This window comes from Myxine glutinosa, chromosome 6, assembly GCF_964187855.1.
Source record: "Myxine glutinosa chromosome 6, kmMyxGlut1.1, whole genome shotgun sequence".
NCBI classification, from domain to species: Eukaryota; Metazoa; Chordata; class Myxini; order Myxiniformes; family Myxinidae; genus Myxine; species Myxine glutinosa.
In genome coordinates this window covers 171,741,901-171,768,330 of record NC_136266.1, presented here as the reverse complement: position 1 = coordinate 171,768,330, position 26,430 = coordinate 171,741,901, and the positions used below count along the sequence as shown (strand labels likewise).

At 46.2% G+C, this 26,430-nt stretch overlaps 1 protein-coding gene across 2 annotated transcripts in view; it reads right to left on the bottom strand.

The window, feature by feature from the left end:
- Positions 1-26,430, bottom strand: part of AGMAT (agmatinase (putative)) — a 67,346-nt gene that overhangs the window by 35,317 nt on the left and 5,599 nt on the right. The window contains exon 1 of one of the 2 annotated variants that reach the window (XM_078780883.1): positions 16,180-16,478. The exons of the other annotated variant lie outside the window; for it this stretch is intronic. Within the exon in view, the coding sequence (XP_078637009.1) occupies positions 16,180-16,426 (247 nt within the window). The 5' untranslated portion in view covers positions 16,427-16,478. Of the gene's footprint in view, positions 1-16,179; positions 16,479-26,430 lie in introns of those variants that run through there. 2 annotated transcript variants of the gene reach the window in all.

The window sequence follows — 26,430 nt, the reverse complement described above, 5'->3', positions numbered from 1 at the left end:
TCCCCCCTCCTCCCCCTCTCCTCCTCTTTTCACTTTTATAGGCTACTGTTATGGACTTTCAGTATAGGCTACTGTTATTAACAATGCTGCCATGGTTTGTTCAACTTTGTGATAATCCACATATTCTATCACAAAACATTAGTGCCGCTAAAGCAGCTCCCTGAGCAATTGATGCACAAGATTGGAGGTCACGTCTCTTCGAAGCTGTCCATGCGCTCACGCTTTCGAAGTTAAGTAATGTTTCACAATTGTGTTTTTGTCGAAACTGTATCTATCTTTCGGTGTGTGTACCTATAGTGCGTCTTTAGGAAGATTATCGGTGTTAATTTTTCATACATGTATACAAAATCGTCAGTTAATTAGTGTCGCGTATTTTGAGGCCGAGTAGGCTACCGTGTCCGACCTTGAGGCTTTGTTTTTCTCTCAACGGTCCGTCGATTGCGCTGCAATTACTTTCGTTCTCTGTTTTTGTCCCAGTCTTTCACCCCATACTTCCTTGTTTGAAATCTCAACTCAAAAAAAAAAAACCCCAAAAAAATATTTCCTTCTCTGTTCTTATTCATTTATTCGTTGTTCTTATTTGTTCGTTCGTTCTTCGATCACGTGTTTCACCCCCATTTCCATTTTCCATTTCCCCAGATAGTTTTCACTGCTCAATTTAAAAATGTTTAAACTTTCCCTTGAAGAACTGTATTCTGTCGTATATTATAACACCTTTTTGTTCTTCTTCTATAAAAGCATGCTTTCGACCTGCTCACCAAATCTATTCATTCCAAAAAAAAATTCCATCTCTTACAGTTCCTCTTTTCTACATTCCCGAAACTCTCCTGCACTCCACCCCTCCTTCAGCATCCTCAAACGTATTTTTGACTCGAAGGTCTCAAGAAACTCATTTTGCAATAAATGTTCGTTTCCCATTAAACGTACACTTTCTAAAATCCAATCTCACCCCTCCCCTCCAAATCTTCCCCATCAGGAGATTCTCGCGAGATCTCGGAGACGGTGGGAGGGATTTTCGAAGCTCCACACGGTCTCCACGTTTTTCGAAGTTAAGTCTGTTCACAATTGTATTTTGTCGAAACTGTATTTATCTTTCGGTGTGTGAAGTTATTGTGTGCAACTTTGGTTGTTTCTCGGTGTTTATCTTTCATAAATTGATCGTCTGTTTGCCATGTCGCGAGCAAGGCCTTTACCGCGTCGCGAACGATTTGAAATCGAAGTTAAGTGATTGTTCCCATTTGTATTTTTGTTAAAACTGTATTTATTTATGGTGTTGTACGTATATTGTGTCCCGACGAAGATTTTTCGGTGCAAATCTTTCATACCTGTATTGAAAATCGTGTTAATTCGTGTCGTGTCTTGAGGCCTTGTACAGTGTACACTGTACAACCTTGAGGCTTTGTTTTTCTCTCAGCGGTCCGTCGTTTGTGATCCAATAACTTTCGTTCTCTGTATTCCCAGTCTTTTCACCCATAGCCTACTTCCTTGTGTAAATCTCAACTAAAAAAAAAAAACAAAAAAAAACATTTCCTTCTCTGTTCTCATTCGTTTATTCATTCTTATTTGTTCGTTCGTTCTTCGACCACGTGTTTCTCCCCCATTTCCCCAGATAGTTTTCACTGTTATTAACCTTCAATGTTTACACTTTCCCCTCAAGTTATGTATTCCGTCATATTTTATAACACCTTTTTCTTCTTCTTCTTTAAAAGGCTGCTTTCGACTTGCTCACCCAATCAATTCATCCCCAAAAAAATATCCATCTCCTATAGTGCCTTTTTTCTACATTCCCTAAACTCTCCTGCACTCCATCCTCCATCCAGCGTCCTTAAACGTATTTTTAACTCGAAGGTCACAAGAAACTCATTTTGCAATAAATGTTCGTTTCCCATAAATCGTACACTTTCTAAAATCCAATCTCACCCCTCCCCTCCAAATCTTCCCCATAACCCCTCCCCTCCAAATCTTCCCCATCACCCCTCCCCTCCAAATCTTCCCCATCACCCATCCCTTTCAAATTTCCCCCCTTGCCCCCTCCCTCCTAAACTACCCCCTCACCCCTCCCCGCAAAGACGCCCCCTCGCCCCTCCCCTCCTAGACTCCTGCCTCACCCCTCCCCTCCAAATCTCCCCAAATATCCCATCCCTTTCAAATCCCTCCCCTTGTCCCTTCCCTCCCAAACTCCCCCCTCACCCCTCCCCTTCAAATCTCCCCACCCTCATTGCTTCTCAATTTCCCCCCTCTCACTCCCCCTCCTCAAAGCGTCCTCCCCGCTTCTTCCCCCTTCCAACTCTCACCTCCATCTCCCCCAACCTTCTGCCTCGCTCTTCCCCCTCCTCAAATAACACCTCATTGTGCCTCACCCAATCACCATCAAACCTTTTGTCCGCCCCATCCTTCCCTTTCTCCGAGCTATTCTGAAATCTCTGACACACCTTCAACAGCTCTCCCTACCTCTTCCACCTCTTCCACATCTTACTCTACCCCTCCTCCCCCCTGTTCTGTATCTGATGCTCCCCCTTCCTCTTCATTAACGGTATGGACCTCAAACATCCGGGGCCTTCGTTCAAACTTAACTGATCTCTCCATACAGGTTGCTTCTGTCAAACCAGACGTGATCTGCTTAACAGAAACTTTCCTCCTTTATGATGTCTCTGATTCCTTAGTATCTCTCCCGGGCTACTCCCTCCTCCGGTATGATAGACCTGAGCCTCTTCCTGGAGGCGGGGTTGCTATCTTTATCAAAAACTCTCTTCCTCACTCGCCCTGCACTGCACTCTCTCCACCTCATCCCCAGGAATACCTCTGGCTACGGCTTCCCCTTCGCTCCCACCTCTTGTTCATATGTGTGTTGTACCGTCCACCAAACAGTGATGACTCCATCTACATCTCGCTGTCTGATAATATGGACCAACTTCTATCTACTCATCCCAACTCTCTCTTCCTCATATGTGGTGATTTCAACTGTCATCATGCCAGTTGGCTGGGTGTGGGTACCTCTCTCACCAGCCATGGCTCCTCAGCAAAGGACTTCTGCGACTCACTGGGACTGACACAATCTGTCAATTTCCCGACCCGGATCTCAGTCAACGGAACATCCTCTCTTCTGGACTTGGTTATGACTAACTTCCCTGAAAATGTCTGCTGCTCTTCTTCTGCTCCAATCGGATCATCTGATCATGTCCTTGTTAAAGTGGACATCTCTCTGACCATCCTCAGGGAGCCTGCTCAGCGTCGACGAGTCTGGCATTTCACTCAGGCCAACTGGCACGGTCTTCAAGCAGCCATCAATCATCTTGACTGGTCTCCAATCTCTACCACCTCTGACATCAACTCATCCTGGGAATTCTTCCAAAGTAAATTGCTCTCTCTCATGCACAGATTTATCCCATTTCGTCTTCAGTTGTCATACCCTTCCTCCCGTCCATGGTACACAGAATCTTGTGGTGAGGCTGTTGCCCAGAAACAACTTGCCTTCGTCTCCTGGAAAGCAAATCCAACGGAAGGAAATCTCATTTCCTTTCACAAAGCCCGAAACAAGTGTGTGTCCACCCTCAGGAGAGCCAGGAAACAATATCTCTCCATTCTCAAGACCGAACTCTCTTATCTGTCTCCCTCTTCCAAATCCTGGTGGCGTCTGGTCAAATCCGTTTCTGGTGTTTGTTCCCCCTCCATCCTCTCCCTTACCTCAAACGGCTACACAACTGACTCCGCACGTGAAAAAGCTGAATGCCTCAACTCTGTGTTTGCCTCTAAATCTTGTGTCCCAAACCCATCCCTCTCTGTACCCACCATACCCAGTCGTACCCTGCTGCTCCTGGACTCCGTGTCCTTTCCTCCTGACAAGGTGGAAAAGTTTCTGTCAACCCTCAACTCTGATTCTGCAACTGGACCCGACGGCATCAGCCCACGGGTCCTAAAATCCTGCTCTGCTGCTCTATCTCACCCTCACTCTGTTCTCTTCACCCTCTCTTTTGCTCACGGTCAACTGCCATCTGCTTGGAAATCAGCCAACATCACCGCTTTGCACAAAAAAGGTGCAAAAACAGATCCTAGCAACTACAGACCAATCAGCCTTCTCCCAATTATCAGCAAAGTCATGGAATCCATCATTGCTTCGGATATGAAATCTTTCCTCTTCTCCAACGGCTTGATCTCTGATCATCAATTTGGTTTCAGACCAGGTCACTCTACTCTGGACATGCTGCTTCTGCTGTCTCAACAATGGATGGAGGTCCTCAATGCCAAACAGGAAATTAGAGCTGTCTCCCTCGACATATCACGTGCCTTCGACACGGTCTGGCACCCCGCTCTGCTCACCAAACTCTCCTCCTTTGGTATCCATGGAAATCTCCATGCATGGCTGGCGGACTTCCTCTCTAGTCGTCGTCAACGTGTGGCCCTGAATGGGTTTCTCTCATCTCCTCCTCCTGTTCAGGCTGGAGTTCCCCAAGGCAGTGTTCTGGGCCCCGTGCTTTTTCTGGTCTTCATCAATGATCTCTCTGACTCTCTTGAAAATCCTCTCTATCTCTTTGCTGATGACTCCACTCTCTGCCGCTCCATTCCTCTTCCCTCAGATCGGCAGTCTGCAGCCTCCTCACTCTCTGAAGACTTGGACAAAATCACAGACTGGTCAAACAAGTGGAACATGTCTTTCAATCCTGACAAATCTCACACTCTTACTATGTCTCTCCGAAAAGATCGACTGGACAACCCTCCCATCTACTTTCTCAACGATCCTCTCCAAGAAGTTCTGTCGCTCAAGCTTTTGGGTCTCACTATCTGCCATGATCTTTCTTGGGAAAACCACGTTTCCAAGCTGGCCTCCAAAGCCAGTCGCCGACTGGGCATCCTCCATCGTGCGAAGTCCTTCCTCGGCACACCTGAGCTCCTCACCACATACAAGGCTTTCATCCGCAGCTCAATGGAATACTGTTCTCCCCTATGGGCCGGTGCTCCTACCTCACACCTAGCTCAGCTTCACGCTGTTGAAACCAAAGCTTTCAGAATTATTGGAATCGCCCGCGATGAAGCTATCTCTGAGGGCCTTTCACTCACTCACCGCAGGCAGGTAGGTGGTCTTTCTGTCTTCTACCGACTCCTCTCCGGCCTTGCACCCCCAGCTCTCTCTGTGCTCTGTCCCCCAAATATTCCTACAGGTCGCACAAGATCTGCCAGCAACCCTGTGATGGTTAAACTGCCGAAATCTCAGCTCTCTGCTCACCTTCACTCTTTCATTCCTCTTTTCTCCCGCCTCTGGAACAAACTCCCTCACTCCCTTCAATCCCACTCCTCCCTCCAGGTCTTTAAAACAGCTGTTCACCACCATCTCTTATCTTCCCCCATCCAAAACCTTGATCTTTTCTACCCCCGCTAATTCACCCCAGATCCACCTTGTTTGAAATTCCAACTTCTTTCCTGGAAGTCCTGGCAGTGTCCATATGTTTTATACCTCTCCCACCGCCCCCTTCCCATGCCCCCCCCCCCAAAGCCCTCGCCCTCTCTCAGATCTCTCGATGTCTCCATGTCTCTCGGTCCCTGCTCTCAAATGTTGTGTTTGTGTCCTTCCCCCTCTCTCCCCATCTTGTCTACCGCTCCCGATGTTATATGTTTTATGTGTCGGTTTGTCTTTCTGTGTGATTAATGTTCGCTCTTTCACGAGCCTCGATCTTGTATACAAAAAAAAAATCAAAAAAAAATCACCCCTTCCCTCCAAACTTCCCCATCACCCTTCCCCTCCAAAACTTCCCCATCACCCCTTCCCTCCAAAACTTCCCCATCACCCCTCCCCTCCAAAACTTCCCCATCACCCCTCCCCTCCAAATCTACCCCCTTACCCCTCCCCTCCAAATATTCCCCATCACCCATCTCTTTCAAATATTCCCCCTTGCCCCTCCCCTCCAAATCTTCCCCATCACCCATCCCTTTCAAATCTTCCCCCTTGCCCCTCCCCTCCAAATCTTCCCCATCACCCCTTCCCTCCAAAAATTCCCCCATCACCCCTCCCCTCCAAAACTTCCCCATCACCCCTCCCCTCCTAATCTACCCCCTTGCCCCTCCCCTCCAAATCTTCCCCATCACCCATCTCTTTCAAATCTTCCCCCTTCCCCCTTTCCCCTCCAAATCTTCCCCATCACCCATCCCTTTCAAACCTCCCCCCTTTCCCCTTCCCTCCTAAACTCCCCCCACACCCCTCCCCTCCAAGACTCTCCCTCGCTCCTCACCTCCTAGACTCCCCTCTCACCCCTCCTCCTCAAAGCGTCCTCCCCGCTTTTTCCCCCTTCCAATTTTCCCCTTCATCTCCCCCAACCTTCTGCCTCGCTCTTCCCCCTCCTCAAATAACACCTCACTGTGCCTCACCCAATCACCATCAAACCTTTTGTCCACCCCATTCTTCCCTTTCTCCAAGCTATTCTGAAATCTCTGAAACACCTTCAACAGCTCTCCATACCACTTCCTCCTCTTCCACATCTTACCCTACCCCTCCCCACCCCCTGTTCTGTTTCCGATGCTCCTGCTTCCTCTTCATTAACGGTATGGACCTCAAACATCCGGGGCCTTCGCTCAAACTTGACTGATCTCTCCATACAGCTGGCTTCTGACAAACCAGATGTGATCTGCTTAACAGAAACTTTCCTCCTTCATGATAATATTAATAATAATTCATTTATTTTGTATAGCGCTTTTCAAGAAGCCCAAAGGCGCTTTAAACTGTGTTTAAACTTTAAACTTTAAATGATGTCTCTGATTCCTTGGTATCTCTCCCAGGTTACTCCCTCCTCCGGTATGATAGAACTGAGCCTCGTCCTGGAGGTGGGGTTGCTATCTTTATAAAAAGCTCTCTTCCTCACTCGCCCTGCACTGCCCTCTCTCCACATCAGCCCCAGGAATACCTTTGGCTACGGCTTCCCCTTCGCTCCCACCTTTTGTTCATATGTGTGTTGTACCGTCCACCAAACAGTGATGACTCCATCTACATCTCGCTGTCTGATAATATGGACCAACTTCTATCTACCCATCCCAACTCTCTCTTCCTCATATGTGGTGATTTCAATTGTCACCATGCCAGTTGGCTGGGTCTGGGTACCTATCTCACCAGCCATGGCTCTTCAGCAAAGGACTTCTGCGACTCACTGGGACTGACACAATCTGTCAATTTCCCGACCCGGATCTCAGTCAACGGAGCATCTTCTCTTCTGGACTTGGTTATGACTAACTTCCCTGAAAATGTCTGCTGCTCTTCTTCTGCTCCGATCGGCTCATCTGATCATGTGCTTGTTAAAGTGGACATCTCTCTGACCATTCTCAGAGAGCCTCCTCAGCATCGGCGAGTCTGGCATTTCACTCAGGCCAACTGGCATGGTCTTCAAGCAGCCATCAATCATCTGGACTGGTCTCCCATCTCTACCACCTCTGACATCAACTCATCCTGGGAATTCTTCCAAAGTAAATTGCACTCTCTCATGCACAGAGTTATTCCATCTCGTCTTCAGTTGTCATACCCTTCCTCCCGTCCATGGTACACGGAATCTTGTGGTGAGGCTGTTACCCAGAAACAACTTGCTTTCGTCTCCTGGAAAGCAAATCCAATGGAAGGAAATCTCATTTCCTTTCACAAAGCCCGAAACAAGTGTGTGTCCACCCTCAGGAGAGCCAGGAAACAATATCTCTCCGTTCTCAATACCGAACTCTCTTATCTGTCTCCCTCTTCCAAATCCTGGTGACGTCTGGTCAAATGTGTTTCTGGTGTTTGTTGCCCCTCCATCCCCTCCCTCACCTCAAACAGCTACATGGCTGACTCCGCACGTGAAAAAGCTGAATGCCTCAACTCTGTGTTTGCCTATAAATCTTGTGTCCCATACCCATCCCTCTCTGTACCCACCGTACCCAGTCGTACCCTGCTGCTCCTGGACTCTGTGTCCTTTCCTCCTGACAAGGTGGAAAAGTTTCTGTCAACCCTCGACTCTGATTCTGCAACTGGACCTGACGGCATCAGCCCACGGGTCCTAAAATCCTGTTCTCCGCTCTTCCACTCCCTCTCTCTGTTCTCTGCACCCTCTCTTTTGCTCAAGGTCATCTGCCATCTGCTTGGAAATCAGCCTACATCACCGCTTTGCACAAAAATGTGCAAAAACAGATCCTAGCAACTACAGACCAATCAGCCTTCTCCCAATTATCAGCAAAGTCATGGAATCCATCATTGCTTCAGATATGAAATCTTTCCTCTTCTCCAAAGGCTTGATCTCTGATCATCAATTTGGTTTCAGACCTGGTCACTCTACTCTGGACATGCTGCTTCTGCTTTCTCAACAATGGATTGAGGTCCTCAATGCCAAACAGGAAATTAGAGCTGTCTCCCCTGACATATCACGTGCCTTCGATACGGTCTGGCACCCCGCTCTGCTCACCAAACTCTCCTCCTTTGGTATCCATGGAAATCTCCACACATGGCTGGCAGACTTCCTCTCTAGTCAGAGTCAACGTGTGGCCCTGAATGGGTTTCTCTCATCTCCTCTTCCTGTTCAGGCTGGAGATCCCCAAGGCAGTGTTCTGGGCCCTGTGCTTTTTCTGGTATTCATCAATGATCTCTCTGACTCTCTTGAAAATCCTCTCTATCTCTTTGCTGATGACTCTACTCTCTGTCGCTCCATTCCTCATCCCTCAGATCGGCAGTCTGCAGCCTCCTCACTCTCTGCAGACCTGGACAAAATCACAGACTGGGCAAACAAGTGGAACATGTCTTTCAATCCTGACAAATCTCACACTTTTACGATGTCTCTCCAAAAGGACCAACTGGACAACCCTCCCATCCACTTTCTGAATAATCCTCTCCAAGAAGTTCTGTCACTCAAGCTTTTGGGTCTCATTATCTGCCATGATCTTTCCTGGGAAAACCACATTTCAAATCTGGCCTCCATTGCCAGTCGCCGACTGGGCATCCTCTGTCGTGCGAAGTCCTTCCTTTTCACACCTGAGCTCCTCACCACATACAAGGCTTTCATCCGCAGCTCAATGTAATACTGCTCTCCCCTCTGTGCTGGTGCTCCTGCCTCACACCTAGCTCATCTTCACGCTGTTGAAACCAAAGCGTTCAGAATCATTGGAATCTCCCGCGATGAAGCTAACTCCAAGGGCCTTTCACTCACTCACCGCACGCAGGTTGGTGGTCTTTCCATCTTCTACTGACTCCTCTCTGGCCTTGCCCCCTCAGCTCTCTCTCTGGGCTCTGTCCCCCAAATATTCCTAGAGGTCACGCAAGATCTGCCTGCAACCCTCTTATGGTTAAACTGCAAAAATCAAGACTCTCTGCTCACCTTCACTCCTCTTTTCTCCCGCCTCTGGAACAAACTCCCTCACTCTCTTCAATCCCACTCCACCCTCCAGGTCTTTAAAACAGCTGTTCACCACTAGCTCTTATTTTCCCGCATCCAAAACCTTGATCTTTTCTACCCCCGCTAATTTCACCCCAAAGCCACTTTTTTGAAATACCAACTTCTGTCCTGGAAGTCCTTGGTGTCCTTGTGTTTTATACTTCTCCCCCCCCCCCCCTCCTTCCCACGCCTCCTCCCCCCAAGCCCTCTCCCTCCCACACATCTCCCTGCTCTCAAATGTTGTGTTTGTATGCTTCCCCTTCTCTCCCCATCTTGTCTTCCGCTCTCTCTTTTTATATATTTTGTTTGTCTGTTTGATTTGTTTGTGAAATAAATGTTCGCTCTTTCACGAGCCTCGATTCTGTATACAAAAAAGAAAAAAGAAAAAAGGTTTTACTGGGTGGTTTGCCATTGCCTTCCGAGAAGTAGTTTGGGCAGAAATTTGTAATTTGGCCAGAGTGCTGCCGATAGCTCGCCTATTCTTCGCGAAGGAAATCATGGGGATCTTTAACATCCTCTAAGTAATGCCGGTAGACGGGATGCTTCGTTTAACGTCCGTCCATCCATGTTGAAAGGCAAAAGGCAGATAAATAAATCAATTAATACATGCAGAAAGGTAACAGGTATATAAACAAATAAATAATTCAACGTGGTATGTTGGTAACCGTGATTGTAAAGTGTATACATATAACTAAATAAATTAAGAAGTACTGCTAAATGGAAGGTTTTTGAAAGTGCCATAAAGGTGCTTTGTGTTCTATCATGTTCAAGTTTTTAATTAAAATGAAATAAAATAAATATTTTAAAGGTCGTAGAAAAAAAATTCGGGAAATTTACCACCGTTGATGCAGCGTCTTTTACACCACATTATTTAACAAGTTACATTAGTTATTCATTTCTGTTGTTTGTGTCCTTTATGACGTCCTTAAAACAGTAAGTTTCCTGTTTGGAATGATTTTCAATTTTGTTTGATTTACCAGACAGGCAGATGGAGTAAAAAATGTTTTTATCTCACTCCTCTGTGCATGCACGATCGGGCCAAATCCAGAGTGAAAGTATGGTTTCAACCACAGGTTAATTTTCCGACTTGTGTTCAAAGTGTAACATTCAATTCAAATTAAGTTATTCCTCAATCATAAACTGCCATTTGTAGAAAGACAGACAGAAGTGACCCGATTGCTTAACTCCGCTTTTCGCTTCAGGTGTGCAGGGAAATAATTGAAACTGGTCCGTTGCTACTGGAGATGGTGCAGTGTATATAAATAAATAGATGATTCAAAGTGGCATGTCAGTAGTGGTGATAGTATAGTGTCGATAAATAAATCAAAGTTGTGTATTGGTAGTGGAGATGGCAAAGTTAATAAAAAATATATAATTGAAAGTTGTGCGCCAATGCAGATTTTGATAGCATATGTAAAAAAAATTTTTTTTTAAATTCCTCGAGCTTGTTCGAGAGAACTGTCCGGGGCTATACAACAACAACAACACCAACCGTACATGACAGAAGAGGAAGGAGGAAACAGTCTCCCACCATACCAAACTGTTCGGTTAGAATGATCCAGCCTCTCGGCGAAATCTGTGTTTATCAATTTTAATTTTTTATCTTGCTTGTCAAACTTTCATTTAAGTGGTAATAAGTTTTGAATCTGTACATGTAGAGCTTAAATATTTCCAAGATTATTTGTTCACTAGTAAAAAGCCCGTCAAAAATGATGTGTTGGATCAGTTTATTCGACGGTGCAGCATCGTAAGCGTGTCAATGTTTGAAGCCTCGGCCTAGTGTCAGGTGTGTTTATATCTTCTTTATTTATGAGACATCGTACAGACGTAAATGGTCTCTTGTTTTACTCTGCATGTGTTGTACATTACATGCCGTGAATTTCACCTCATGGAAAAATGTTTTTCGAGTTTTTTTATCCTCAAAAATAGACCGCAGTGAACACACGTTCATGTTAAATTATTGTCCTTTAAAACCTAAAGCAAGGAATTCACATAAAACTCTTATGAAGGGGGACAGACATCTGTACAAACTGGCATTGTGTTTGACATGGTAGATTACTTTTTTTTCAGTGTGAGAAATGTAATATATGTGTATATATATATATATATATATTGTTGCGGTTTTGAGTTTTGTACAATAAAGGTTAAATTTCCCCCTCATAGTTTAGTCACACAACAACATGTAGCCTCGCGATAGTTCAGTTATCTCTTAGTATTTGTGAGCCTAGTCCTTTTCCTGTGTTAGTTTTGCATTGAGTAGAATAATGAGAGTAGGTCCTTTTCATTGCTTCATTGCCTTACACCTCCTTATGCGCCTTTGGCTTTTTGGCGCGAATTAACACGAGGCAGGCCTGGCAGGTCGAGTCGGGACTGAATGAGGGTGGCAGAGAAGCTGACGGTAAGCGCGAGCCGCCAATCAGGGCTCAGAGGGAGTGGCTGCGGCAATGCGTCACAGGGCGTGGTTGGAACGTTCGAGAGGGCTCAGGACATGGCAATAAAACCCGTCGCGCGAAGCCCCCACCAGAGCAGTTCGGGCAGCGCGCAGTTCGGGGAGAGGTGAGCTTGTGCATTGAGCTATTGGAGAGGCGAGTATTGATGAGAGTTACGAGATCGGAGAAAGACGAGCATGAACCAAGTATAAGCGCTCGTATTAAAGTGATGCTTGGTTGAGCTTGAGGTTGAGCCTCTATTGCATTGGGTTACGCGAGTGATAGTGCGCCGGTGACTCAACGCGCTGTGGAAAGCCGCCGAGAGACACGTACATTCCCTCCCACCTTCCTGCCTCATCATCTGCCCTTTTGTCGAGAGACGCGCAACGAGGATCCTTTCCACCACCTGCTTGCCATCTTCGCGGGACGTGTTGGGGCCGTGGAGAGCACGCCGGGCCGCCGATCCTGGACAACCAAGGCAGCGCGTGAACATCATCCTGCCTGAAATTCCCCTTTGTGAGTGTGACCGGGCCCGTGTCTGGGCTTAATATAAGACTGACTAAGTTCTGCTCTGTGTCTGCTTTCTACCGAATTGTATATTGTGTAAATAATAGTAATAGTGGGGCGGCTTAGCCCAAATATTCAAAAGAATTGTGCATTTTGTGAAACAAGCACCAAATTTGGCACAAATGTACATTAATATGTTGCGAACATTTTCAGATAATGGGCCACTTGAAATTCCGTAATTTTTTTTTTCAAATTTTTTCAAATTTCGTAATTTCAAATTTTTCAAATTATCGGTCACAAATCCCAGATTTCGGTCTTCGAGGCCGGCCGATATAGTGGGGCGGCTTAGCCCAAATATTCAAAAGAATTGTGCATTTTGTGATACAAGCACCAAATTTGGCACAAATGTACATTAATATGTTGCGAACATTGTGTGGTCAGCAATGAAGACGAGAGTCTGAATTACATGTATGCAAAAGACCTTGTGAACCAGTGAAGCAAATACACGGGTAAGCATGAATTAAATCTAGGGCATGATATAATTTCCATGATGTTTACCTCTACACTCAATGGTGGAAGGAGGTAATGTTTTGATCCCAGCTTGTCTGTATGTCTGTTTGTCTGTTAGTCCACAAAATTCCAGACAAAGCTTGTAGTAGTGGTAGTTGTAGTGGTAGTGGTGATAACAGAAATTGTTATATAGCATGTAGGGGTTATATACATGTAGTTATATAACATGTAGTTATATAACAGAAAATGTAGGGGTCTACTTACTTTTTCCACATGCAAACCCTAACAACCCTATACATATACACATATATTAGGCTAATGCTGTCTGTCTCTCCCATCCTGAAATATGGAAACACTCCTCAGAGAGAAAAAAATATGAAGTAAAACATTGCTTAAAATTAATCCAAACCTACAGGAAAATTATAATTATTTTCAACCGGACTAAAAATTGAACCTGGGTGATTTATAAAGCAACAGAACGCAGCTTCGAACACTCCGAAACTTTTTCAAAAAAGTATTTGCCATTAAGAAATATGATGATTTTGGAATTTCACAATATTTTGTCCAGGATATTTAAAAGGCTAATGCTGCCTATCTGCTGCCCCATGAAACACGGAAATGATCTGCGGAGAAAATAAATTGTGGAAAAGTTGCTTAAAATTTATCCAAATCTCTGGGAAATTAATAATACTGCCTCAACTTGGTGGATGGTAAGGAGGAAATAACGCCACGCTTAGACGGCGGAATGGCGGTTGGACCACATGACAACGTTCCGCTGCATTCAAAATCGTCCGGTAAACACCTGTATGAAGACGGCCAAGCTTTGTAACCATCTCGCCATGGACCTTTGTAACGGTATGGGCCTCGGTGTTCAGAAAGGCCTCTGGTATAAAGTGCATTTGGAATCAATTTTGTGCAATTTTGCAAAGTGCAAATTTGAGTTCTTTCAATCAGAGCAAGAACAAAAAGTGTCCTTTTTAGCTCATCTGGAACGAAGTTCAGGGGAGTTTATGCGATGGCGCGTCGTCAGTCCGTCAGTCCGTAAACGCTTGAAACTTCTTCTCCAAAACCGCTGACGGGATTGTGACCAACTTTGGCAAAAATGATTTGTTGTGTTGTGACTAAAGTTTGTTCACGGCATTAAAAAAAAGTCGGGGTGTAAGGGTGTTTACCGGGGGTATAAGTGGGTCCAGGTTAGACCCCCCAAAATAGGTATTTGCTTTCTTCTCTGAAACTACACACACAATTTCAATGAAACTTCACCACAACCTGCACCATCCGTGATGTACCAAAGTTTTTTCACGGCATTAATAAAATCTGCCCCTTTTGGGGTTTACGGGGGGGGTGGGGGTGGGGTCCCCCAAAATAGGTATTTGCTTTCTTCTCAAAAACTACACATGCAATTCTGATGAAACTTGACCACAACCTTAATCATCCGTGTTGTACCAAAGTTTGTTACTGGCATTTAAAAAATGGGGGTCCGAGGAGGTACACGGGGTGGGAGGAGGGGGGGATTTCCCCCCCCCCAATAGGTATTTTCTTGTTTCTTTGTTTAAGGTCTTATGATTATGTTAGTAGTGGGGGTAGGGATTACCATAGAACAGGTAGGATGTATAAATTAACATGCTCCGGATGTCGGGTAGGAACCATCACCATGTAGTAAGTTTTGTTTAGCCGGTTGTCGCGTAAGAGTGAATAATTGAGGCCATACGAGGATGGCCCTTGTGTTAACTAGTTGTAGGGATTTTGTTAATTCCCCTCTTCGTCAAAACCTCAGTGATCCATCCTTTATCCTTTTTGGCACCGCACCATAGACACCAGTTAGAATCGCCATTAAACCACACTAAATAACAATAAAAAACCACCAGGAAGCCAGGACATTGAGCGCTGCCGCTAATTACACCATTGGGAAGCACATATCGAGGTCGAACAGGCCAAAGACACGCCCCGAGGAGCTGTGATTGGCCAGGGCGGAGTAAGAAGGCACTCACTGATTGGCAGAGAGAAGGGCAAGCAAGAAGCGGTACGCTGATTGGTGGAGAGGTGGACAATGTAGTGGTGGCCTGCGGGCATTGGTGGAGAGGCACAGATGACATCACAAGACGGTCGTTAAAATAACTCTCCGACCGACATTTTCTCTCTTGCCTTTTGCCCTTCACGCCTTCATCTTGCCTTTGATGACCTCTTGCTCAATTGCTTCTTCTCCCTCGCGCTCTTGTGCCTGTTCACGTTCCGGACCTCGCGAGCGATTGTGCGTGGGCGACAGACTCCAGGAAGCGGTCAGACCAACCTTGTTCAGAGATGCCATCAGGAGATGTGCAGAGGCGCCAGGAAGAGCCGCGGCCAGAGAACTGCGGTTCTCCGCGTGGACAAGCGCTGCTGGTCGCTGGAGCGCGGCAGGGCGCATCAAGGCCTGGTGAACAAGGCCAAATCATGAGGCCTCCTGGGCATCTTCCCGCGCACGGACCTCCGGACCCGTTCGCAGACCCTGACGAGATCCCACCAGTGAACGGAGCTAAGTGCACACACACCCCATTATTTTGCAATTTATTCTTCCCTTCGTCTGTGTTTAAGTCTGGTGTGGGGGACGTCCCGTTTAGGACTTTAGTTTCACCGTCGCGGTTCTCTTGTTATAGGTATTTTCTTTTAATAAACCCATTTGTTGTTTTCATTGTACATTTTAAACCCGTTTTTGTTTGAGTTATTTCTGCAGGTTTGGGAATCCCCGGCGGGATCACAGGTAAGCTTCAGTTTTCCCTTCCATTTCTTCCTCCGGCGCAGATATATAAATTCCGCATTTGAACTGAACGTCCAGGAGTAATGCTCGATTGCCTTCCGTGACTCTCCCGGTGTTAACTGAGAGCAGTCACACGACAGTATGATTCTACATGCTGCCCTGTCTTCAAGCAAGCATTGAAATTGGTTTAAAATACCTTTAGTCAGTGCAGTATACTGTTTATTCTACCAGGTGAGCACCAGGGGTATTGCCCCTATGTTTTCTTTTTCTTTCGTGGTATTTCACCAAGGGATTCAAGCTAATGTATTTTAATTGTAATATGGCATTTCAGCTTCATGTCGCTGTTGTTATGAGTAAGTTTGTAAGTTGTAAAAGTCAGAAATAACAAAAACAAACCCGTGATGTTTGTTAATTTTATCCCCCACTGGAAATGTTACAAATCGCACGCTCATGGTGAGTACTGAGCACAACCAATCATCCATTGTGCCATATTGATGAAAGGGAAATTGGGCGGGGCTAGTGAAATAGGATGCGATGCATATTCATGAACTAAAAATCCCCAGTTTGTAACTTGTCTTAAAGTAAATAAAAAAAACTAACAAATTTAAATACGTATGAGATACATCCCGGGTTCCAGGTCGGTTTGACGTGCCGATGTCAAGAGGGATTCCCACGAAACACGCGTCTAACTCCCGAACACTGTCCCGCACCGGGAGGCGCATCATGGACGTGATACCAGCACATCGAGGGAGGGTCGAGGGAGTCGTAGGTGCTGCCAAGGTCTTAGCGAAACGTGTGAACAGAGAGACCGGGTGTGCGACCCGCAACAAGTGTCGTCCAGCGATGGCCGCAGAGCTGAGCAATGGGTTCGCCATTCTTGTGAGTTATAGCAACGATACAGTAGAGGGGCCCGTGTACATTATCAGGGGCAAAGGCGCAGCCAATCAGGTTAGAGGAAGCTAAGTTCCAAAAGCACACATTTCCTAATGTTCGAATGCGGTTTGGCCAATGTCCAAGTGGAATTTGATTTGAGCTTTAACTCGTCTGACTTTAACTAATCAGATTTTTTTCGACCCCCAGGAGTTTCTTTTTTAGACATTTTTTTTACTGCAGAGTTTTCCAAGAGTTCCTTTTTTTTTCCTTTTTTTTTCTTCTTTTTTTGTATACAGGATCGAGGCTCATGAAAGAGCTAACATTTATCACACAAAAAAAAATCAAACAGACATACAAAGTATATAATAAGGGTAGAGGTAGACAAGATGGGGAGAGAAGGGGAAGCACACAAACACAACATTTGAGAGCAGGGACATCGGGAGATCTGTAGGAGGGCTTGGGGGGAGGAGGCATGGGAAGGGGGGTAGGGGTGGGAGAAGAATAAAACACAAGGACACTGCAAGGACTTGCAGGAAGGAAGTTGGAATTTCAAAAAAGTGAAGTTGGGGTGAAATTAGTGGGGGTAGAAAAGATCAAGGTTTTGGATGGGGGAAGATAAGAGATGGTGGTGAACAGCTGCTTTAAAGACCTGGAGGGAGGGGTGGGATTGAAGGGAGTGGGGGAGTTTGTTCCAGAGGCGGGAGAAAAGGGGAATGAAAGAGTGAAGGTGAGCAGAGAGCCGAGATTTTGGCAGTTTAACCATACGAGGGTTGCTGGCAGATCTTGTGCGACCTGTAGGAATATTAGGGGGACAGACCACACAGAGAGCTGGGGGAGCAACATAAGATGGGGCAAGATAAGCGATGGTGCAGCTGTTTTAAAGACCTGGAGGGAGGAGTGGGATTGAAGAGAGCTGGGGGAGCAAGGCTGGAGAGGAGTCCGTAGAAGACAGAAAGCCCACCAACCTGCCTGCGGTGAGTAAGTGAAAGGCCCTCTGAGTTAGCTTCATCGCGAGAGATTCCAATGATTCCTTTGACTTATCCTCACTCATTTGCTCCTCTTTTCTCCCACCTGTGGAATCAACTTCCACGTCCTCTTAAATCGCATTCCCTCCCTCCGGGTCTTCAAAACAGCTATTCTCCACCATCTCAGATCATCCCCAATCCAAAACCATGATATTGTCTATCCTCGTTAACCCCACCCAAATACCTCGTCCTACCAATTTTCCAGGTTCTCCTCCTTGGAGTTTCCTTCTGTATCCAACTTGTCCATCCGAAGCATGCGTGTGCGTGCTTTGCCTCCTGTTTTTGTCTGTTACGTCCTGATGCATTCAGTGTCCTAGCTCTTCCACGATCCTCGACTATATATACAAAAAATAAAAACACCATTCAGAAAAAAAATGTTATTTTTCTTCCCGCACTCCAAATTTCCGAGGTGTATCAGTAAGTCCGAGGTGTATATATGTAGGGAGCTGTTATGCCCCTCCCCCTTTGTATTTCTTGCTGCTTTACCAATTACCAAGTATAACCAATTATATGTTTTGTTTTGACTGATTGCTGTACTCTTTTATAATACTTAGTCCTTTCTTGTGCATTGAGGATGTGTAATACCCTAATAAGGAGTCCTGTGCTTGTGAGCTCTTACCCTGGGATGGCATAATCTCTTAGTTCCCCTCTTTGGCCTTGGTTGCAGCTGCTATCTCTCTGCCTCCCATATGACTTTGCCAATATCCTGTGGGCTGACACATTTATGAGTGCCCACTCCCTTTGTACTTTCCCAACCAAGGTCTCTATACAGAAAGTTGTAAACATGTTGCCACATATTGCTGACCATCTCCTTATCTGAGCTAACCCATGAGTGGCCTTGGATGAGCTTCCTCTAACTAACTGAACAACAGGATGGGACTAATGGTGGGAGGACCAATGAGCCCATTCTGTCTCTGTATCTTGTGAGCTAAAACCACACCCGATATTCCTTATATAAAGCAAGTTTTAATCGAATTATTTCAGAGCATCTTGTTGTAGTGTTGGTCATTTTGTGTGAGCCTCCTGCGACTTCCTGCTTTACACAAGCTTGTGTAACGAGTTCTAATAAATATATCCGTTGCTCCTTTCTCTGAGTCTTCTGAGTCCCAAGTTCTAAGTCTCAATTCCGACAAGTGGTGGCAGCGGTGGGATCAGTTTGTGCAGTCCGGGACGCGGTCCCAGGCAAGTGAGTGGTGAGACCAGCTGGCAATTGATCCGGGTCAGGTGAGCTGTGGTTTTCTTTTGTTTTTTTCCTTTATAGCCTGGGGGTCAGCCCAAATTGTAACCCACTCTCTTGCTCGGGTGCCGTTTGTTCCGTTCCCTGCTCGAACCTGATCCACGAACCTAAATTTAAATACGGACCGCTTGGGTCCCGGAGCAACTGACTGTTTATGGACTCGTTAGGGTAACGTTACGTAAGGGGAAGTGCCCCACGTTGGGTGCCTGAGGGTAAGGGGTAATAGATCTCTGGGTTGTGAGGGTAAGGATAAGGGCGGCGTCCCAATCCGAAGCCTACCCGGGAGACATTGGAATTATAAGTAAGGTTAGAAGTATTATAAGGGCGAGTCTCTCAAGAGTTAGGTAGAAGGCTGTACCTCGCGAGGCGGGCGAACCTCACGGGTACAAGGCTACGGGTCTCTCAGAGTTAGGTAGAAGGCCGTACCTCGCGAGGCGGGCGAACCTCACGGGTACAAGGCTACGGGTCTCTCAGAGTTAGGTAGAAGGCCGTACCTCGCGAGGCGGGCGAACCTCACGGGTACAAGGTTACGAGTCTCTCAAGAGTTAGGTAGAAGGCCGTACCTCGCGAGGCGGGCGAACCTCACGGGTACAAGGCTACGTCGGTAAACTAAAATTTTCCTAGGATGGGGAACAGGATGGGTAATAAGACTGTAAAGGCAGGTGAACCTCTCAGAAATACCCCAGCATTTTTCATGTTTCGGAGGTATGGCTATGATGCTGCGAGACCAGGGAAGTCATGGGTTGCGCTGACTAAGGATCTAGGTGAACCGTGGCCCGAAGAAGGGTCTTTTGCGCTGGAAAAATTGGACGTGTTGTGTGAGGCATTAGAAAAGTTAGAACAGGCCACGAAACACTTCCCGCCTGACTATTGGAAAGTCTTTGGTTGGTGGAAGGAAGAAGCGATGAAGCGACACGCAAAGTCGAAACAGGCCAGCTTGGCCGGTGAGGTAACAAAACTCAAGGGTCTGAGGAAACAGGCGAATAAAATGCAGGATGAAGTGGTTAAGGAAATAGAGAGGCAGGCTAACGAGTGACTGATGCCGCTCGTTGAAAGTCAAGTCCCCGTGGGAGGGTCAGGCAGATACCAAACCCCTACCCTCCCAGCCCTGAGCTCTGTCCCGGGGTTCCAGGCAACACCACCCTCCCTGCCCCACCCTTTTCACCCCAACTCACCCTTTCCACCCCGGTCTAAGAATCCCCTTTCTTTTGAATGATTGAGACATAAGGCGTTGTACACGACCCACGCAGGTCGTTGTGCTGTGAATTTTTGCGACTGTTAACACCGCTGAATGTGCGCAGTGGTTTGAAATGCGAGCCGGTTTGTCAGTCACGTGGTATGGAGAATGTATAGGGAAACGCATGATTTAAAATGCGTTGCCTAGGTTGGCAGGGGAGTGGCTGTTGGAGGTGCATGGTTGGAGTCGATCCGGTGTTCGCGCGACGTCTGAGAGACTCATTGGTATATGAATGAATGAATAAATGTATATATGGATGTCTGTCATTGAAGTATGTATTTGTGTCCATTGTGTGTGTGTGTCATTGACGTATGAAAGGGTTTCTTGTATTGCCTACAGAATTATGCAATGTCGATTGGTATTGGCTACTTGTGCTGTATGTATGGATGTGTGAGGTGTATTAGGCATGAATGACGTGGGAAAATAGTAAAGAAAATCTTGCTGAAATTGAACTATTGTGAGTTTTAAAAGGTTGCATAGAAAGCTTAGAAATAGTTAAGGGGGCGTAGAAACACTTACTCGGATATTTTCTCCAACCTGACGGTGTTGGAGAGTAGGTTGGAGGTTTTTGTATTTCTCCTGTGGCCTGTGATCCGACTGACAAGGTCCCAATGTATGATGTCATGTAGGAAAGACGTGTCTGCCTGTTTGTCTGATCGTAAGTCTGTGGTGCGATTCCACGGAGGGCCAAGGTTTAATCCAGTAAATGGGAGTTTTATGTTGTGGCAAGTGTGCGAGGGGGCACATCGGAGCACGCGAGTGGGGGTATTTGCGGGAGTGCACACCCGTGGTGAGTGTTACAGGGAAAGACATATGGGAACTTTTTATTTTCAATAAACAGACTAGGTTATTTTCTTGTTTATTTGTTTATTTACGAAAAATAAATAAATAACAGGGGGAGGTAGGTTAATGGTGGTTTGTTGGCGGTAAAATTGGTTGAAAGTCGAGTTGAAACAATTTATATTGGGATATTGGGATTCATAATAGCTATTGGGCAGGTGGGATTGAATTTAACATTGGCTATTGGATAAATATTGAAATGCATGCCGGGAATGTCGATTTTAACGTCCATCCGAAGGATGTAGCACATTGTGAAGCTGCACATTGCTTGACAGGACATGGGAGCCAATGAGCTGTGTAATGAGAAGGATTAAAATTATGTCATGGTGTGAAATGCTGTAGAGGTGTGAAATACACACCTTTGGCCTGGAGGGGAGTTCTTTTGGTAACTTACTTCCATGATTTACGTTCCATTGGAAGGGGAATAGGAAAATATGGGAATAATATGGAACAAATTGACAAGACAAATTGGGGTTACAAACTCACCATGGAAGGAGAATGGAGGTTATAGTTTCATTGTTGTGTCTGTCTGGCTGTCTAGCAGGCCATGGAGTTATATTTCTGAAACATGGAGTTCGACAGTAAAGACAGGTGTGTACCCTGAGAAAATTGTGGGTTGTGGAGTGGGCACTTTTGATGGGCAATGGGGGACAGATGTTGTGTGCAACAAAGGTAAATAGATTGGATTTTGGCAAGGTTGAGTGAGATATGTGGTTGGATGGGGTGTGAAGGCGAGTTATGACAGCTCCAGGGAGCAGTCCTGGTGTTGGGTTTCATATAATCATGGTTAAAGTACATGTGCAGACAAAGGTGTGCTTCGGTTTGTATGACTGGAAGAGAAAAGACAACAAGGGTTTGTTTTTTGGGAATGCTAGCTTGGTGGGGGTGTGGAGGTCACGGCGTGCTGGGATATCTTTGTGTGCAGTTGCTGGCTTGGACTGGCTTGCGTGCGGGGAAAAAGAAAACAATTGGAGCTGTATCAGAGAAACGGTGGCTGGGTTGGAGGTTGGAATCCAGTATTATGTTAGGAGCACGCAACCCTGAGCAGAATGGATTGCCATTGGACATGTTAATAATTTTAACAGAATGGTGGCTCCTGAGCAGGGGAATGAGTTCTGGGGAAATGAATTCACTTATTGGATGTTGTTGAATCTGTTGTTTAAGAGCATTGGGAAGCTGGCCAATGCCAAAAGGGGTTCGGGAGGAAGTTGGAAGTGCAAAGTGATAAAGGGCTCGTGTGGTTGAAGGTTACAGTTCCATAGAAGGAGAGCGAACAAGGATGGTGGCTGGGCTGTTGATAAAACCGCTGGGTTTCATGTTGATTTAAGTTGTTGTGGATTTATGTTCAATTTTAATTTTAATTCCTATAGTCTAGTGCATATGGGACGGGGAAAATGGGAGATGATGTCAGTGTGCTCCGAGTTGAAGTTGAGTTTGATGTTGTTGTGTAAATATGTGTTGTAGATGGAGCGAGTATCAATGTCGGAGTGTCAGTGTCGCTTCCAGTGGCCATGGGTGGCTGTGGGGCTGAATGGTGGCATGATGCCTGTGGTGGGGCACGTTGGTGGATTGTAGTGATGGGGGAGCGCAATAATATAAGGGGCGACTGCAAAGCGCAAGTTTCAGAAGGGAGTAGTTAGATCAAATGATGCTGTGTGTGTGTGTAGAAGAGTATTGTCTATTGAGCAGAGTATTGTGAGTGTGGGTGAGTGCATTGTATTGAATGAAGAAGCCTGGAGTCAGTGTGTGGGCACAGGTGTGCAAAACCAGGTGTATGGAGAATGGTTGTGTGAAATAACTTGGTTGGAATGGATGGCTCGCTCGCTGACAGCTACAATCCATGTGGATTGTGACCGACGCTAACATTTCTATGAATGTATAAATGGAAAATAGTTATTTAAATAGATATTGTGTCATGACACAAAAGGTTGAACGTGCGATTCCAGGAATGAGCAAGTATTTTTGATATATGTTGGAAGCTTAGATCAATCTTAAAGATACAAGCTTTTCATCTGTGAGCCGCAAGTGGACCATTTGTTTAATTTTAGATACTATACCTAATATTTACATGTAAATGCATGACTGGTCTGGATTTGGACTGCCCTGTGAGTTTTTGGGAAAACGGTATGTGCAGCTGGATTAAGTTTGAGTGGTTGTTACATATACTCTGGGTATATGTTGTGGCTTGATGGATGAATTGGACTTGCTGTGAACAGTGTAGATGCAAGAAGAGATAGACAGGGACACAATGAGCTGCTAAGTGAGCCATTGAGGTGGATTGGATGTTTTGTTGTTGTTGTTTTGGGAGTTTGGTTGTTGCATTGCCAAGGGTTTCTGTGTAGTGTGGTATCTGTTGAAAGTGGATCACCTGTCATCTTGTGTGGCGTGAGCAGGGATGTATGTAACTGCCTGGGTTCAGGAAAGCAACTTCAGTTGCAATTTGGTTTAAATTAAAGGTTAACGTTAGCTGGAAATTGGACAAAGTCAAAAGTTTGACCAAAACCAAAAGTGGTGGTTGGACCAAAAGTCCAAAGTGGAAATTGTCAAAAGTGCTTTAAAAAGCTACGTCCAATTTCATTTTGCCATTTTTAGAAGAAAATTCACTGCATTTAAAATGCGTTTCCTTTAATCTAATAAACAGGCTTGGTCGGGCCAGCAGACATTTCAGCCAAAGTCTTATCTGGTTCACTCCCACACCAGGCCCGACTCGTGCTGCGACCTTGGGTTGAACTGTCGGTTTAATTTGCACAGGGAATGAAATAAGGGGATTGTAATGGGAGAAAGTGAACATTTGTGGATCTGGGGACAAGCTGGTTTGAATGTGTACCTGGGGTTTTCTGTGTGTCACAGTGTCTGTGTCTGTCTGTCTGTCACACTGGACTCTTGGATGGGTTTTCATGAGACGAATTTCAGACAAAACCCTCTTTGTTATTTCAGAATTGATCTGCACCCCACCTCACTGTGAAATGGACAGGTTGTGTGTGTGTCTCAGAGGTTTATGGACAACGTGGAGTGGCTGGTGCGAAGGGAGTGGTTGGGAAAGATGGACCCCCTTCACGAATACCCGTGGATAGAGGATTAAAATAGGTAGAGGGTACAGGTAAATTGTGGTGGATATGGACTGTGGTGCGCATGGTAGGAGTGGAAGGGCTACTCCAAAGCATTTTGCTTCCCCGCGCTATTGCGGTGATCAAATGTCGCGGCCATCAAAGGGCGGACACTGACGTTGCTCGGGGAAATGCAAGGGCGGACGAGGCGGCAGGAAAAGCCGCCAACCAAAGGATAGGACGCAACATGCCGATGGTAACACCGGCACAGGGGGCCCTCTGCTTAGAGGAAAAGGGCCAAGTACTGATGGGCAGGTCCGTGTGTAAGAATACCCTCCCTGCGGACCCTGGGGAAAGGAAACACAGGCAGCTAGTGAATATTACAAGCTCGCTATTACATAACCTCACACACCTCCGGTTGGCATGGAGAGGGGAAAAACGGGACAAACACCATCCCAGGCCTTCTCACTTGCATGTCCACCCATTTAGTGGCACCGCATGGGACCATGTTTGTATGCGGGAATAAAGCTTACCCGTATTTACCTGATAACTGGGGAGGGACTTGCTATCTAGGATCAGTTTTCCCAGAAATGGAAATGCGACAACACTTGCATAATACCACTGCACTCATAAGGACACAACGAAGCACCTATTGGCACAACGACGACACCACCATCTTACACGGTGCTGATTGGGAGAAAGCCGTTAGTTTCTTCTTCCCATGGGCTGGGACGGTCATGAACAGTTACCGCATTGACAAAATTGCGTTAATCTTAGAACAGGTGGCCAACGACACCGCTACGGCACATGATGAAATGTTGGACATGGTTGTCCACCTGCGTGCAATGGTTATGCAAAACAGGGTTGCTTTAGATATGTTACTGGTAGAACGAGGAGGGGTATGTGGGATAATTAGAAGAAAATGTTGTACGTATATTCCTGACCCTTCACAGGAGGTCAGTGCTGCTATTATAAGGTTAAGAGAAAGTGCGCATATATTGACAATGGATCGAGAAGCCTCCCACCAGTGGCTTACTGACTGGTTTAAAGGATGGACAGGCACAATAGTAAAGTGGCTATTGGCAATATTGGCCTTGGCAATAATCCTTGGAATTGTGATTTGTAGTGTACTAATCAAGGCTTTAGTCCTTGCGTGTGTGAGAAAGTTTACCACAGGATGGACACTGAAGACGACACCAGAAAAGGCCATGGTGATGACCGACAAGCTGACCGGGGGTCCAGATGACACTCCGGCCGTCGACGTGACTGCAGATCGCGGGTCCCTGGAACGACGACCCGAACGAGTCACTGGGCCGCGACAATGAGATCTCCGCTTCTGAAGATTGTTCTTCCATTGTTGATATTACTGATAATGATTTTGATTACACAGTTGCGGACCTCAGAGCATTTCAGGCTGCCAGGACGCCGATTACTCTGGACCCCAACATGTCGCATGCAGACGTCAACGAGTACCTAAGGGGGACCTCTCGGTTTTTCTCGATGTGTAAGGCTATGACTGTTGCTGGCCGCCTACGCTGCAGGCCTACGCCACCTGAGAATAATGTTACTGATGATGATGTGGGCCACTTGCAAGGGTCCCCGACTGATGATTATGTCTCAATGCAGGCTTTGCCTCTTTATGTTTCACGAGCTCACCTTTATGTCTCACAAGCTCACAGTGAGTCAAACGTCACTGACCCAATCCTGGATTTGGACCCAACTGCACACCCAAGCCTGGATGGTGAGGAACTCAACATTGGAGATACTCTGAGTTCCGAATCTGATTGTTTTGAAGATTCGTCCATGGATGACGGCGGTGGAAGCAGCATCGCCTCGGACGACCTCGACTTTGACCCAAAGGAAGTTTCTCTCCCTCCTTTGGACCGTTATGCTTTGTTTTTTGGCCATAGGTTTACGCCACCTGATACTGATGACATTGTGTCTTCCCCAGATCACCAGCATATAAGAGACCTCATGAACATGAATATCGATTGAGCGCTGAAGATCTACAAGGATTTCTCCTGGAGAAGCTTGGGCGAGCTCCCGTCGGGGGGGGGGGGGGAGTCCTGGCCGCACCTCTGTGCACCAAGGGTGGGTCGGGAGATCCTCCTGGGTGTGGACCCCGGTCGAACCAGAGGTCTTCGTTGTGGATCTGACACGCTATTCGATCTTCATGCCTCTACGGTCTCACATCATACACCCATCTACACCTGACTTACATCATACACCCACATACACCCGCATACACCCACATACCCGCGGATCATCCTGCTGAGTGCGATGTGTGGTACTTTGAGTACGGGACATGCTCACTGGGCTGCATTCGCGCGGTATGTTTAGTGACACTGCCTATTTAACATTTCACTACTCTTGGAGGATTTTACATGCCATTTGATCACCCTGCTTTTACGGACTTACATTGCATACTCACATACAGACGCGAATCATCCTGCTGGGTGCGATGTGTGGTACTTTGGGTATGGGACATGCTCACTGGGCTGCCTTCGCGTGATATGTTGAATGACTTTTCTGATTTGTTTGTTTCTGCTTTGTTTTGAAATAAAGGCCTTTGATTGGCTCGTAGATAACTTTGTATCTTAGATCCAAAAGGGCGGTATGT